Here is a 15957-nt window from a genome sequence, read left to right as displayed (position 1 = left end):
AGCAGTTTCATGTGGAACTATTTTCTTACAGCTGTAAAACCATGCAGAAGGAAGCGTACATCTGCTCATGGACGAGAGGCTCGTGCTCGTGACAGCACAAGATGTAAACATTAATGGCTTCCTCTTCGTCTGAGCTGTAATGTTAGCTAGCTCAGTGGGGCTAGGTGAGGTAGCAGTAGATGCACACTTCCTTCTGTGCAGGGATACAGTTGGTGGGTGTAGTTCAGTAGGAAGAAAATAGTTCCCACATGAAACTGCTCACAACAACATCTGTGATTATCTTGAGAAATCCCACATGAAACTGCTCACAACAACATCTGTGATTATCTTGAGAAACAAGGTCATGATTTCTGGAAAGAGACATTGCTGTTGAGTTTTTCAAATGTAATTGTTGGCGCTTTGAGCACCACAAGCCGAATGCCGGCTTATATTTCCAACACTCGGCAACTCATACCAAAACTATCTAGATTGATTAATAGCACTACGGGTATCCACCAGCAGTATTACTAGGCAGAGGGAAGCATGCACCTAGCAGTAGATGTACTGCTAGCTCACCTAGCACCACTGAGCTAGCTTATGTTGCAGCTCAGCCAAGAAAGACACCACTGATGTTTACATCTCGCGCTGTCATGAGTACGAGCCTCTCATCTGTGAGTAGATGCACGTAGATGCAGTTTGGTAGAAAGAAAATAGTTCTTATATGCTCACAACAAGGTCTGTGGATTATCTTGAGTAACCAGGTCATGATTTCTGGAAAGAGACACTGATGTTGAGTTTTTTTAAATATAGTTTGTTGGCACTTTGAGCACCACAAGCTGAGTGCTAGCTCCATTATGAGAGAAGGCAGACATCTCCACAGCCGATATCTCCAACACTCTGCAATTCACACCAAAACAATCTAAACTGATAAATGGCACTACAGGTAAGAGGAAAAAAAAAAAAATTTCTTGATTTTGGGGTGAACTGTGTCCTTACCACTGTGTAAAGAACATGTATTACAATAAGATGAGGGTCAAACTGATGGTGAGTTGTACCAAGAGAAGATCGAGGGCCTAAAAACTTGAAGGCGAGGTGTGCAGACTGAAGAAAGCTAAGAGGTTAAAGGTCAACTTGTCACAAAAAACAAATAGCCAATATGGGGAGAAAAAACTATTTTTCTGCAACCAGAGCTGCACAAAAACTCGACACCACTGAGTGTGTCAAACACTAAAAAAGACACAAGAAAACGGACGAATGCTTAAAATCAATAAATGCAAAGCTCAGGCTGTTTCTCCTCTTTCTCTTTTTATTACTTTTGTTTTTCTGTTATTATTGTTCTGTCCAACTTCATCCTGCTGAGGTCTTGACCAGATCCACCTAATAACGGCTAAATAAAATTTCATGAAATGCAATTGGGGGATCAATACGCTTGGCTCTGAACAACCACTCTCATTTGGGAGAGCCTCAGAAGTTTGCCGCTCCACGTATCAGTTGACTCTGCAGTCTTCAGAATCAGTCTATACTTGAAATCTAGCAGAGGCAGATAAAAAAAAGCATGTTTCCCTCTCTGCTCCGGCATCGTCTCCTCCATTTTCTTCCTCTCACTAATGCACTCCTGTCATCAGGGAGTTGGATAGCATAGTGCAAGCTAACAAAAATCCACAGTGACGGCAAACCTCTCTCTTAAAACCTTAATAACACAGGCAGGGAGAAGTTAAACCGCCAGAGAAATTGATTATTTTTTAACACCGCCAACGCAGTCGTGCAGGGAAAAAAGGAGGTTGGGATCAAAAGACACTGGTGCTTTGTTCTTTGGAACAGTTTGTGAAGGGTTAGGGTCATATGGAGAGGAGGTGACAAGCGAAAAATGATGAATATGTTTGTTATTTTTAAGAAAATGGAGCACATAAGAGTGCACCTTTCAAGGGGGAAAACATCACAAGCTTTTTAGGAGTTTGCCTATGAATTATTCAAAGCCAAGTCAGTGAACAATTGGGGCAGAGCCACGGCTTCCTGAAAATAAATAAATTACTACCCTATACATTCAATAAAAGGGCCACCGCTTTGGAAGCTCAGACTTTTTTGTTGCCGCCACCTTTTTCCAGTTCTCACAACAGGATGACAAAGTAACCTCACACTTGCTCACATCACAGCCCAACCTCCCCGCGCTCCCGTCCTGGCCTGAGCACAAACACAAGTTGGGGAAGGGAGGGGCATGGTTGGGAAAGTGTTATCTCCCTCCATCTCATCAGTGAGGTGGGTGAGGGTGGCTCTCAAACACACACAGATGCACAAACACACACCGCTCTTCCATCAGGACCCTGTACCTTGCAACTGCCTGAAGCGTCCATCCAGGATGGAGTTGAAACAGATGTTGGAGGTGCTGTAACTCAGCCAGCGAGCCCGCTTCATACTTTTAGCTGAGGAGGAAGAGGAGGAGGAGAGGAGGGCGGGGGGAGGGTGGGGGTGAGAGGGCCTCTGACGTCTGGGGGTGCAGGAGGAGGATGAGGAGGAGGATGAGGAGAAGGGGGACAGTCCCGCGGGCGCAACCGCCAGTGGGAGGTGCAGGAGAGTGCCATTCCTCTCCGGGTGGTGTTCGGGCTCCTGCTGCTTCCTGCTGCTGCTGCTGCTGCTGCTGCTTACCCTCGCCGTCTTCCTGCTCTCAGGTCGCTGGGCCCTGTGGACCGGTGGGGTGCTCCTGCTCCGGCTCATGCTCATGCCGACCCGAACAGGGGCCTCCTTCTCCACTGGGGCAAAGGGCCGGCTGGCAGCCTCCTTGGTCCCTCCGCCGCTGCTGCTGCTGCTGCTCCGGATGGCTGTGGTCTCCCTGCTGCTGGCCTTCAGGCTGATCTTGACCTCTCTGAGCCGGGGTTGGCTTATAGGGGCAGCGCGCAGCAGGCACGGGCTGCTCATCTTGACCCCCAAACGACAACAACAACAACACAGCCTGGAGCCAGCAGAGGAGCTTGGCACTCCACGTCTCTCCTCTTCTCTGTCTCTTGGCTCTCTGTCCTCCTTTCCAGATCCCTCTCGTGTTCACTCCTGCTCCCTCACTCCCTCCCTCCCTCCTTTCTCTTCCTCCTTTCTCACTCTCTCCTCGCTGCTGCCGTGATGATGCTATGCCTCCACTCTCAGGCGGCACAAGGGCTCAGGCAGCCTTCGGTTCAGTTCAGAGTGGTTTCTCCAGCCCCATCCATGCATACAATATGTTTCAATACGTCCACGTGCTCACAAGCCTCCCTCCCTCTACCCAGAGCTCCCACACAGTCATGACATCACTGAATGTGAAGTGTATTTCCTCTGCCAATAATCCAGCATAAAACTGTCCATCTCAGAGGAGCGCGTCTTATTTTTAGGTTCATGTAAGGAGCAGTGTAAACGGCTGGATATTCAGTACGTTATGTATGTGCTTTGAACGCGTGCTGGGATGCAAGTTTCTGAGTTCACAAGCTGTAAATCAGCAGCGGGCGTCATTCAGAGCCTCTCTCATCTCCTGCCTTTCTCTCTTGACTTTCCTCCCTCTCTCCCTCTCTGACAGGAAACACTGATTGCATTACAGAAACATCAGTGCAGCAGCACTCTAACACAATATCACCAACACCCACACAGAAGCCTTCATCACTTAAAGAGACAGAAGGAGACAGCAGGAAAAGTGGTGAGAGCACTGCCCGGTAAACAGTCCAGACACAACTTAAAATATTTCGGCCACCCAGATGTTGAGATGTACGGCTGGATATCGAGTCTCAATACGTCTTTGTATCGTGTCTTTACAGCCCGAAATATAAGCATGACCTTGAGTACTGAAAGCTGGCATCAAATGTTTAAATCAGACATATTTTCATTATATACAACCCAGTTTTTTTCGCAGTTTATCACCAGCATTATTTCAGCAGAAGCCATTCATTGTGTTTGCATGTGTGACTGCATCAGTCAGGCAAACTTACACCAAGGTGTCAACCATTAACAGCAAATGGTTATAAAGTTTTGGCGGGAAAAGGCTCTGCTCTGTAAGGGAGAATTACTCTCTCCCTAATAAACAAATACGAAAACATCAATTCTTAGTAACATCAATGAGACTTTAAGTTTAAATGTTTTTGCTTTAAAGGTCCAGTGTGTGGGGTTCCTACTCTACCAGGTGAGCTCATGCAGTGGTTTTCAAACTTCTTTACATCTACACAAACACACCATTAAATGGTGATGTAAGATCATGTAAGATAATGTAATGTGTCACACACTTCTAATTGCCATGTGTGAACATCGACAAATACGTTCCCTGTGAAAGTTTCTTTCAATTAAATTAAATCAAATTACATTTTTTAAGTAGAAAAATGCCAAAAAAAAGGTACAATGTGTAGGACTTAGGGGGATATATTGGCATAAATGTAACATAGTAAGTATGTTTTTTTAGTGTATGATCACCTGAAAGTAAGAATCATTACATTAACGGAACAAACTCATTTTAGTTCATGGGCCACATACATCCCAACTTGATCTAAAGTTGGCCGGACCTGTAACAGCATTACAAAATAACCTTTAAACATCTCATTTACTCACATGGGAGTAAACTGTGATTTTGTTGGGGACTATTTTCAGCTAGGGATGAATACATGTTTCTGTTTGCACTTTTGGCAGCGCCAAGTCAAACAATGCTGCATCGCTTTGCCTTTCCATTGTCAGTTAAAACATGTTGAGCCACACTCGAGATGGACCGTCTTCAGGGTCCAGCCAAAAGCGCGCTTGACCGCCTGTAAGTGGTTCGCAGTGACGTCTCGCCAACTGTAGCCAACCACCTTCTCCCTCAAAGTCTCCACCAAACAAGCATGTGCTGTGAAACTCAACTGATGTCTGAACAAAGTAAGACAAGGCTGAATCTCTGTGGTTTGGAGTTTGGTTTATCTCCTGCGTCCTGTTTGTACTCCAGATATCTGCTTTATTTTACTGTTTCATGTTCGCTATCAGCTGGACAGAATTCCTGGTAAGTTACTGCTGATGAAATCCTACCATAATTATATTATTATTTTGCTCCTCAACAATTAAAGCTTTTACCTAACAAAATAACAGGGACTTTTATTGTGAAGAATCTATAGTAAATCAAATGTGTTTATCACCAAACTAGTGGAACGTTATTAGCAGCTTTTCTTCAATAGAAACAACTCTGTTAATACCACAGAGAGGAAGAGCAAAGCAGAGACAGCCACGGGCTCTTACTGCACCTCTGCAAACAGCTCACCTCCAACAGATCAACTCCTTTACCTGCGGAGAACACTCACTACAAAATAATGGGGGACTTTAGCCGTGGAGCTGCCCACTGCTTCTCAGCGTCATCACTCAGGACAAGCCGTCACCAGCTTAAGACACACCTTCACTTAGCACTGTTGTAATGGAGACGCAAATCCCTGCCACGCTGGGCTGACGTGCCGAGTCACACCGAGACAGCCCAGCACACGTGTGGAAAAATAGCATAGGTGCTGTGGCCAGTATTTGTGCCAGCAGGTGCACCTGGCATTGGCTCAAAATAAACTACAGCGCCCACATTTATGGTAATGAAGGAACATGTCACACAGTGTAACAGTGTGGTTTATTGATGTGTTCTTTGGGATGATAATGGAGCTCTGTGGCACAGAGGAATGATCCAGATCAGGTTTTGACTACACATGCAATACTTTTCTGTTCAATCAGTTCATTGATAGTTCATGTGATTTATTAACAACAAGAAAAATATAGAATAACACCAGACTTGTTCCATAAGGATTGTAACTTCAAATGACATGGCTGCAACATTTTTATATTGGCAGTTCTTGTGCAGCTGCTTGTGTTTAGAGATTCAGCTTCTTTTGCTAAATTAAAAAAGGTTTGTAATAGTAGTTGTGTTTCAGGCATTATATCCCCAAAGTCATTACAAGATTTGAGATGATAATCAGTGCTCTCCAGAAGCCTTCTCCGCAGAAATGAATTCATGTTTCACCACCGTGTGGCTGACCTCTCTTGTGTCTCCGGCTTCACGGAAATAAACATGGTGTGACCCTCTCTGCGTTTCTGTTACGCTTCCTTCCACCACAGAAACACTGCTATTTTAAAACCCCGAGCAGCCGCCTCACAGGTGGGTCCGCAGCTTACCAGCTTAGCCTGAAATGCCAGAGATGTGTGCTATGGGGAGGCAGGGGGACAGGGCAGCTGTCCAGATCGGTCAGACGCTGGACATTCAGGGAATGTGCAAGCCAGTTACTTGCAGAGGGGTGGAGTGGAGTCAGGGTTCAGCTGCTGGGGGGGGAGAGACGTGTACACACAAACATACACACAACACCTGCAGAGCTCAAACTGAGAGCTTTGGAGGAAAATTAAGGAGCACCAGGAGTATTTTGTCTTTTTGGGCTAAATCCAAGTGAAGGTCAGTGACACATTCAGATGCTCATTATAGCTCGCCCTTCCTGCCCTCCCCACACTCTTAAAAAGACCGTCATCCCAAAAATGTGTCACACAAACGCCTCAGAAAGGACACAGCCTGTTTACTATGCACACACTCACCTGCAAGGGCCTTGATGCGCGAGCGCTCAAACAGCCTGGCGGAGCTGTTGTCATTGTCCAGCTCCTCGTCGGTGACATCGAAGCGGGTGTTGATGCGGCTGTACTGCTGCGTGATCTCCGCATTGTCAAAGTCCGTGGTGGAAGTCATGGCGGTAGCCAGTGTGGCAAGCGGGTGAGGGGACGGCAAGCGGCGTCCTCAGGTGAACTGGGTGTGTAGGGGAATAAATGGAGGGGATGAAATGATATGATGGACTTCAAATAAAGGAGGTAGTCTGAAACAGAGAGGAAAGACAGACAGCATAGGTGAGATTATGATTGATTATGATGACAAATTTAACATTTACATTTTCATAGATTCTGAATGTTTCAGTGACGGAGAAAGAGCGGATGACATTTTAAGAATTTATGTCAGACACACATTATTATTTCCAGCTGTATTCTTATGTGTCTTAAAGGGACAGTTCACCCCAAAATATTTTGAAAAAAACATATTTTCCTTTAACCTGTAGTGCTATTTATCAATCTAGATAGCTTTAGTGCGAGTTGCTGAGTGTTGGAGATATCAGCCATAGAGATGTCTGCTTTCTCTCCAATATCCTCCTGAGATTTCAGCTTCTGTTTGGTCTGCATTTTTAATGTCTCCTAGCTATTTGGGATCCGTCAGACCTGATAAGTATAAAAAACTAAACGTTGTCTTTGAATGGGAAGTCGTTTTGGAGAGAAACAGTGATGTCATCATATGGGGACGATGGGTTTATCTTAATAATCACAAGTGCGTGATAAAGTATTAAACTGTTCACCTTCACCAACATTGTTGTGGAAAAACTAAATTACAAATAATAACTTATCTAAAAGCCTTGTGATTTGTTCATTTAGAAACTCTGCATGAATTTTCCTTGATCCATTCTCGGAGCTAGGAATGTCCTTTTGTCTGTAAGAATAGTCTGTCACACCTAATTGGTCCCAGTGTCCTCAAACGACACGATTATAAAGTCTCAATGTCCTCAGATGAGACAATAATTAAGTCCCAATGTACTCAAATGAGACGATTATAGAAGCTTGTTAGCTTGTTGCTAAAATTGGCCAACTTTGTTGCCATCTTGAACTACAAACAAGTTTCAGCCATAAAACGTGATCAGGTTTTGGACCTTGTACACTTTTGTGTCGGGATCGGCTGCAGACTGACTTGGCAAAGATGGCTGCCATCTTGTTTCTACATGGATTAGTGTATTGTGCTTTTGCTACCACTAGATGAACCAAAAAAATGTCCACAAACGAGGACAACAGGTCTAAGTTAAGCAGAATGTAGTAAAAGGTGCAGCAAACCCAGAATGTGATGTCCTCATATGAGCATGCAGGGTCTCAGGAGGATATAATGGATCTAGATGGCACTCAGCTTGTGGTGCTCAAAGCGGCAAAAAAATAAGTTTGAAAAACTCAACAGCAATGTGTCTTTCCAGAAATCATGACCTGGTTACTCAAGATAATTCACAGACCTTGTTGTGAGCAGTTTTATGTAGGAACTATTTTCTTTCCACCGAACTACACCCCCCCAACCGTATCACCACGCAGAAGGAAGTGTGCATCTACTCATGCACGAGAGGCATGCTCCTTACAGCTTTTCCTGCCTAGCTGTATTTCAGTTTGTATTTTGATGTTAAGCTTCAGTTTATTAACCCCACTGGGGAGGGACAGCATCTATACCTGGCATGAGAATGTCATTTTGGCAATTTGTAGAAATCTATGTGATCTCAGATGTGGTACAGGTACATTTTTACCCGCCTATCAAAGCTTTTAAATTGGCCCCACTGTGCCCCTCTCACGTTCTCCATTTTGTGCGTGTCACTTTGCTCAACCGTCGGTGTGTCTGTGTATTCTTTGTGTGGAATGGCGGGTTGAAGGGTAACAGCTCAGATAGCTCTATCTGGGAGCAGCATAGCTCTCTTATCATGTCATACAGGGGGAGGGTAACCCCCTCCGTACCACAGAACATGACGAAACCAGTTTCTTTTGAATGATGCAGCCAACTTAGTTTGAACTGCGCATGTTTGTGTGTGTTTCCGTTGGAGGGTGTTTTTTTGAAAATAAGCACGTGAGGTGAAATGAGGAGTGGAGTACAACTTGTGTTGATACTGTAGCACACAGAGATGGAGGAAAAGGGACATGACAGTGTCCACATGTGGCACTGACGAAGTACAACAGCCGCTGAAAACCACATATTTTTTATACCAGAGATTTGAGGGATGACATTTAACTGCAGTTGGAGATAAGCCAAACAATGTGCGTTTATTCTACTGTATATCTACAGAGGTGGAAAATCACTAATATTAGAATATTTGTATTAGAATTATAGTGGAGTACAACGTAGCAGCAGACAGAAATACTCAAGTAAAGTACAGGTGCCTCATAACTGTACTTAAAGGATTATTTCGCATGCCTCCCCCGTGAATGGAGAATCCCAAAACTGACCACATTTAACAACAGCAACTATATCAAAACATGTGTTAATGATGTTAGATGTTAACGTATGCTCAGTGATTCCCAAACACATGCATTTACACTAAAACCTTACTATTTAAAACCCTTCTGTATAAACAGTGTAGGTGTGCCACTCATCAACGCATGAGACTGTCACAGGCTCACTCCAAACTCATCAAATGCCGACGCTTGGTCAGTGACCCGTAACATCAATATATGACACGCTAGGTACCGCGAGTGTTGCCGGGGAGAGGGACATCCTCAGCAATGCAAGGGTAGTGCTTTGCTCAGCTTGCTGCCCCCACGACTAGGGGTTCGGATCCACAATACAATATTATCACGATACAATATTATTGTGATTTTAAATACTGTACCACTAATAATAATAATGATGACTCTCTTAAGGACACAAAGAAAGGTCCATAGCTAAATATGTTGCAATATGCTGAGTATTGCGCTAAAATATATTACAATATATTATCTTTTTTGAACTGTAAATCATGTACACAAAGAAAAACGTTTTTAACATCTGTTTTTTTTGTTTTTTGCAGCAGTGGACTGAAAAAGCAATTGATTATATTACTCTAGCAGGCTACCTTAAGTTTAATTTGTAATATTAATAATTCATATAATTCATTAAAAATCAGTACATGGCATTGTGTAACAATACGATATTGCCTCACAAAAATGTTGTGATACTTTGCTGTATCGATGTTTTCCCCCACCTCTACCCACGACCCGGAACAGGATAAGCGGTTAAAAATGGATGGATGGATAGGTACCCTTCCTGCTTCAGTTTTTGAGGTTTAAGGACAACGTGTCAACTCACGCTCATTACATGCATCATCTCTTTTCAAAATATACCTCCTTTTTCACAGAAAATGTGCAGTCTCTGCTCGTTAAATGCGTGCAGTCTTTTTCAGGATAAACTTATTCCGTAGGTTCAGAAAAAACAAACCGTTTTTAGGTTTACTTTCTTTGGTTAAAGCCACAAAAGAACGTGATTACGTTTAGACAAAAAAACATCATTTGTTTGTCTCAAAATAAGTATGCTTCTTACTAATATAATATAACATCATGTGTGATATACATCACGAGAATAGTATGCTAAACGTATTAGCACATTGTGTCGTTATTAAAACAACTCAGAGGCTACAAACAACAGTCTGCCGGGTGAAAGTCCAGAGTTGGTTTGACCCACCCACCTCCCCTCTAACTAACCTGATGCAGACTTTCCTGCTCCTTTTGCTACAGTAGCTGCCCAGAGCATCAACTGCTACTAACGGTTCCTCTGTGTCGCAATGTCTAACACTGATGGACCACTGGCCAAACGTTGGTGTTTGACAAGACAGGAGTGGGACTGAGTTGGTTTTAAATCGTAATGTGTTAGCGAAAATGCATGTGTTTGGGAGGTACTGAGGATATGACTGGATAAATATGACTTGGATTTTACTGCACAAGTTGTGTGAGACTGTTAAGAGATGTTTTGATATAGTTTTGCTGTTGTTAAACACAGCACCCCTTTTACTCCACTTACTCCTCCACTGTGGATGTAACAGGATGTAACGGATGTAAAAATGATCATTTTGTGGGTAAAGAATTGGAGTAAATGTACTTAGTTACTTTCTATCACTGCTGACATGACCTTACTGGTCCCTTTTTACCGAAGAGGCCCTCACACATTGATGCACAATGATGGCGCCCTACAAGTCTCCCTCCTCCTCCTGCTCAGTATCAGTCTTGTGCAGAGGGCTCTTATCAGGATGCTCCACCCACCACTGGGGATCCCCTTATCACCTCACACACAACCTGGACACCAACACAGTCACACTGCACAAACCCCTCTTTACACGCCGTACAAACCCGTATCCACAAACCGTCAGCTGTTTACAAAAACCTATAAGACTCTAATCGTGTCGAAGGAGCTGACTGACTGCTCGCATCCAAACACAAACCGCAGCAAATTAAGAGTGTGAGCCAGGACTCAGTGAGACTGCAGCAGGCTCCATTTAGAGCTGTATTGAAGGCAGGCTGGCCTCTCACTTATAGACAGTCCTGTGACAGAGAGTTCACCGCCTGCCACCGCCAGTGTGTCTGTCAATAGGGAGGTGTCCTCTCGTGGTGTCCTTGAGCAGGAGACAGAGCTCTTTATATACCTCACTCACAGCAGGTCACCCTGTCGGCTATAAGTTACGCTAAAAAAAAAGAAATAAAAGATGAAATCAGTGTAATTAGAGTGCTGTGCAGGAGTATGCAAATGCCTACAGTAATTAGTGCACATGCAGATGTCTAAAAACCAGTATTCATCACTGTAACTACAGTTTGGACGACAGCTGAAACTTAAAGTTGTTTTTATAACTGACTAACCTGCAGCTCCAGATTAAACTTCCAGTTGTACAGAATGACGTCTGGCTCTGATGAAAAGGCCAAAGCATGAGTCTGGGACAGATCTCTTCGGGCCACACCAAATATTGCCAACTGTGGCTCTGGGTCTGTAGTTTTATTACACATGAACGAAAATGTCTCAAAAATCACGTCCCAAAATTGTCCCATCCTTGGGCATGCCCAAAATGAGTTGAAGATGATCATAAATAGACGACCGCAGAGTAGCCACACTGTGGTAAAACAAAGTAATGAATGCTCATTTGGACGTATTAATAATGTTAATTATGTTATTGTTCGTTAATTTAGACTTAATAGGCTGCTCAACACACATTCTCACTCTGACCCCGTCACAAATTGACAATTGGTCATGGACCTCCCACGTCCAGATACGACGTGCAAGGTACCCTGGGTGCGTTGGTTGTTGACGTTCTGGGAGACCGTGTCAAGTTCTGCCTGTTACATGCATTGTCTTCTTTCAAAATACACTTCTGTTTTCACAGGAAATTTACCGCTTACATATAGTCTCTTTCAAAATAAAAGCACTACATTGGTTCAAAGACACCACTTCACGTTTTTTGTCCAACAACTAAAGCACATGGTTGGGTTTAGGAAAAAAGAACAGGGTTTGGCCTTAGAATGTTATGGGGTACGAACACTGCTCTCCAAGGTGAAAGTAAGTGTTTGTTGGACTCATCCACCAACCCTTACACCCACCCTACTTGGATAACTTTCATCCTTGTCCCACCTTTTCCCCCTGATGCCGCCAAGCAGCATTAAACTAAAACAGCAACCGGCTGTGTATCATGGTGACAACAAAGGAAGTTTTTTTTTCGTCTGTGTTTGACGCCCCAAGTCACTGCCAAAGCGCCGGATCTCGACGACTATCTTCATAATAAGGCTCAAATATGGCTCAAAGTTGTCTCTATTGACAGTAAAGGTTGCCGACCCCAGGACTAATCTGTCAGTTAGTTTTAACTTATAGCTAACGAGTAGCTGATTGATTGATTAGCTGATCAGCAGAAACTCATTCTGCAACAACTGTGATAACTGATTAATTGTTTTAATGACACATCACACATCATATTTTCTAGGGCATTTTTTGCCTTTAATGGACAGGACAGGTAAGTTTGAAGGGGGGAGAGAGAGGGGGGATGACATGCAGCAAAGAGCCACAGGCTGGACTCGAACCCGGGCTGCTGCGGCAACAGCCTTGTACATGGGGCGCCTGCTCTACCCACTAAGCCACCAACGCCCCCGCATCATATTTTCTGCTCTTAAATGGACACTATTATTGTTGTTTTTTGTTGTTGCAATCAAACATATTTTGCTATCAGTAGTTTGTTATCACTTTTTGAATAACCTTGTGAAAATGTTATCAGGTACAGGCTTCAAATACACCATCTGGGGTTTTTTTTCCCACTCCCTGCACTATATTTCGCTATTCAGTTTTCTTGCCTTTTTTGTGTTTTAATTGTGCAAAAAAACCAACAACTATAAACTACAATCAATTTTAAAGCAAAAATGCCAAAAAGAATTGCTGGTTCCGGCTTCTAAACATTAAAATTTTATTTTCTTCTCTCTTTCTTTGTCTTAAGTGTAATTAAATTAAATGTCTCAGTTCTGAACAGTTGGTTAGACAAAATAAGAAACTTTACGACTTCATCTGTAGTCGTAGAAAATTCTAATTGGTCTGATGATTTTTCACAAATATCTTTTTTGACATTTTGTAGACATTTAATGATAATTGCCTGCAGCTGCAGCCCTAATTAATTGACTAATTTGTCACTGTAAGATGTCAAATAATGATAAAAAGTTGTTTGCTATGTCTAATTAACAGTCCAAAATTAAATTATAAGCAATTTGAAGTTATATCAAGCAGAAAAAGCCACAAATCCTCCCATCTAGCAGGCTTTAAACTTGTTAAATGACTCTTTTTAGGCGATAAATCAATGATCAGCATTCTAAAAATTATATTTTGGCATATAATAATGAATTGATTCAGCACTAAAATGTCTGAATTCACCAAAGCTAACATCATTAACACATAAGCGATGTAATCTTTCTATAATCATTGTCACCACTATGAGGTATTGGACACACATTCGATATGAGGTTGACACAAATAAACTTTTAAGTTATTATTGGCCTTTAAGACAAATTACATAACACTTTGGCAGCGCCCTCATATTGCTTTCTATCACCTTTAGATTAGGACCTGAGCACACGGTCCAGTATTTCATCATTTTTGTGGCTGCACATCGTGAGCCGGTGACTAAGAGGCGCTGGATAATTTCTCAAAAGCAGTATAAATGTCAAGAGGGATGATTAAAATGTCGGCTGGAATTTCTTCAGATATTCAAGTGCTGCTTTACCTCAGAAAAAAAAACATGTTAACATTTCTTTTTTATCAAAGCGCAACATGAGTTTTGATATCTGTGGATTCAGCTCTGCATGTAAAGTTTTGTGGAAATTGTTAAAAGGTGCGAATGAGATTTGTACTCTCAGGACTTGCTGAGTTTGACATAAACAAAACAACTGCTTGTTTCTAAAGGTGTGAAATAAACTTTTTCATAATAACCTTTCCGCTGTTTGTGATTTTTAATTGACTGCGCCCGCTTCCCTCCTCTGTTGCTGCTGCAAAACTACATGGTAAACAAATATGTACAACGTAAACATCAAATCAGAACCTGCGATGAATAATAACTCTGAAACTCCCAGCTGTAAGTAAGCAGTGTGCACTCTGAGGAGCACAACACATTAGCTGGCTGGGAGCATGCACATTATTCTGAGTCAGATGGAGAGGATGAAATAAGAGACGGGGTGTGGTCATGATGTGTGACCTACAGTGTGTGTGAAACTGAAGCAGCAGCAGCAACTGGACTGAGGAGACAGAGGCCTGTGGTCCGGCAGAGGGTAAATCTGAGACATAAACACAAAGTGCACAGAGATCAATATGGAGGGAGAGGACAAGGAGAAGAGGAGGGAGGACAGAGTGACCACCAAAATCTGCAGCTCTAAAATCGTCCTCAAACTGCCGATAACAACATTAAACTATTACTAATGTACTTTAACAAGATATAATGACAAACATGGAGGGAAACTGAGCATAAAAACACTCTGATTAGCATAATCCATACTGTACATTGATTCTGTGCACAAGCTGTGAGAAAAAGTTCCTTTGTTGTGGTCAATATTGTTTTGACTGCAACAATACTGAGCCTGGTTATAAGGGAATCGATAGTAAACTATTCCTGGAGTGTGTTTACACAAAAGTCCCAGCCCGTCCAGACATGGCGACACACACTCACACACACTTGTCCTTTTAAGGGGAATGAGGGGGAACGTCTCTTTTGCTAAGGGAACATTTTATTTCTTTGTTATTTCAGAAGCCACTGCACTGTTTCCGATCAAGGAGGGAAGAAGCGTGGATAGGTGCTTTAAGATAGAAAAGGAGAGGAAATGTGCAGTTGCGGGAAGTGCCTGGGCTGAGGTTAACACATTTACTCAACTCCTGAAGCTAAGAAACAAATTTGAGGTACCTGTACTTGAGTATGACCATTTTATGCTAAATTACATTACTGAACAGGGGCCCAAGGTGTCAGGGCCCCCCGAAATGACACGTGCCGACCAGGAAGAGACTCAAAGTGACCCCAGAGGGACACAAAAGACCACAAGGAGATGCAAAGAAACTGTAAAGAGACACAAAATAACTACAAAGAGAGATAAAACAATCACAAAGAGACACAAAGCAACTACAATGAGACAGAAGGTCACCTCAAGGAGATACAAAACAACTGCAAAAAGACACAAAAACACAAAAAGATGCACAATGACTACAAAGAGATGCAGAACAGCAATAAAAAAAAGAGGCAAAAGCACCTCAAAGAGACACAAAACAACTACAACGAGAGATAAAACAATCACAAAGAGACACAAAGTTTCCTCAGAGAGACACAAAACAACTACAAAGAGACAGAAGGTCACCTCAAAGAGATACAAGAGACACAAAACAGCAAAGAGACACAAAACTACAATAAAAAGAGGTAAAACCACCACAAACTCTAAGTGTGCTGCTCCCATATAGGAGAGGTGGTGGGGCCTTTTGCATATCTGTGTCCAGGGGCCAGCGTCTCATAATCCGTCCAGGGCTACTTCACAGATTAAGATTTTACATAAGAATCATATGGCAGGGTTATACAATATGAAGCACATGTACAGATTAGACTATCCCCAAAGTATATAAAATAGTACATAGTACATAGTAGTACAATACCACCATTTTAACTCTAGTTGCCATGGCCCTGCTGATACGATTGCTGGCCCCTCCACTGACCGCCCACCCCTCCACCGTCCAGTGAAGCTTAAGGGGCTGTGGCGTGCTCATTTTTTAAGCTAGAACGCAAAGTTAGGCTTCAACTTATGATTACTTTTGTTATTTATTAATGTGCCGATAGTTATCACGATGCATTAACTAATTGTTTAGTCTATAAAATGTCAAACAAAGTGAGAAATGCTCATCACAATTTCCAGGAGCCCAAAGTGACGTCGTTAAATTGCTACTTCTGTCCAACCAGTCCAAACCCTCGACTC

General features: G+C 42.8%; 1 protein-coding gene across 5 annotated transcripts in view; it reads right to left on the bottom strand.

Moving 5' to 3' along the window:
* sptb (spectrin, beta, erythrocytic) overlaps positions 1-15957 on the bottom strand; it is a 73747-nt gene that overhangs the window by 56291 nt on the left and 1499 nt on the right. The window contains exons 2-4 of one of the 5 annotated variants that reach the window (XM_050061049.1): positions 11350-11474; positions 11026-11177; positions 6505-6776 (exon numbers count right to left, since the gene is read on the bottom strand). In XM_050061049.1, the coding sequence (XP_049917006.1) occupies positions 6505-6652 (148 nt within the window). In that variant the 5' untranslated portion in view covers positions 6653-6776; positions 11026-11177; positions 11350-11474. Of the gene's footprint in view, positions 1-2306; positions 2988-6504; positions 6777-11025; positions 11178-11349; positions 11475-14211; positions 14287-15957 lie in introns of those variants that run through there. The other 4 variants (XM_050061048.1, XM_050061050.1, XM_050061047.1 and 1 more) reach the window with 4 other exon arrangements.

Source organism: Epinephelus moara, chromosome 14, assembly GCF_006386435.1.
Source record: "Epinephelus moara isolate mb chromosome 14, YSFRI_EMoa_1.0, whole genome shotgun sequence".
Classification (NCBI taxonomy): domain Eukaryota; kingdom Metazoa; phylum Chordata; class Actinopteri; order Perciformes; family Serranidae; genus Epinephelus; species Epinephelus moara.
The sequence above is the reverse complement of the archived record's forward strand: the minus strand, read 5'-3'. Positions and strand labels throughout refer to the sequence as shown.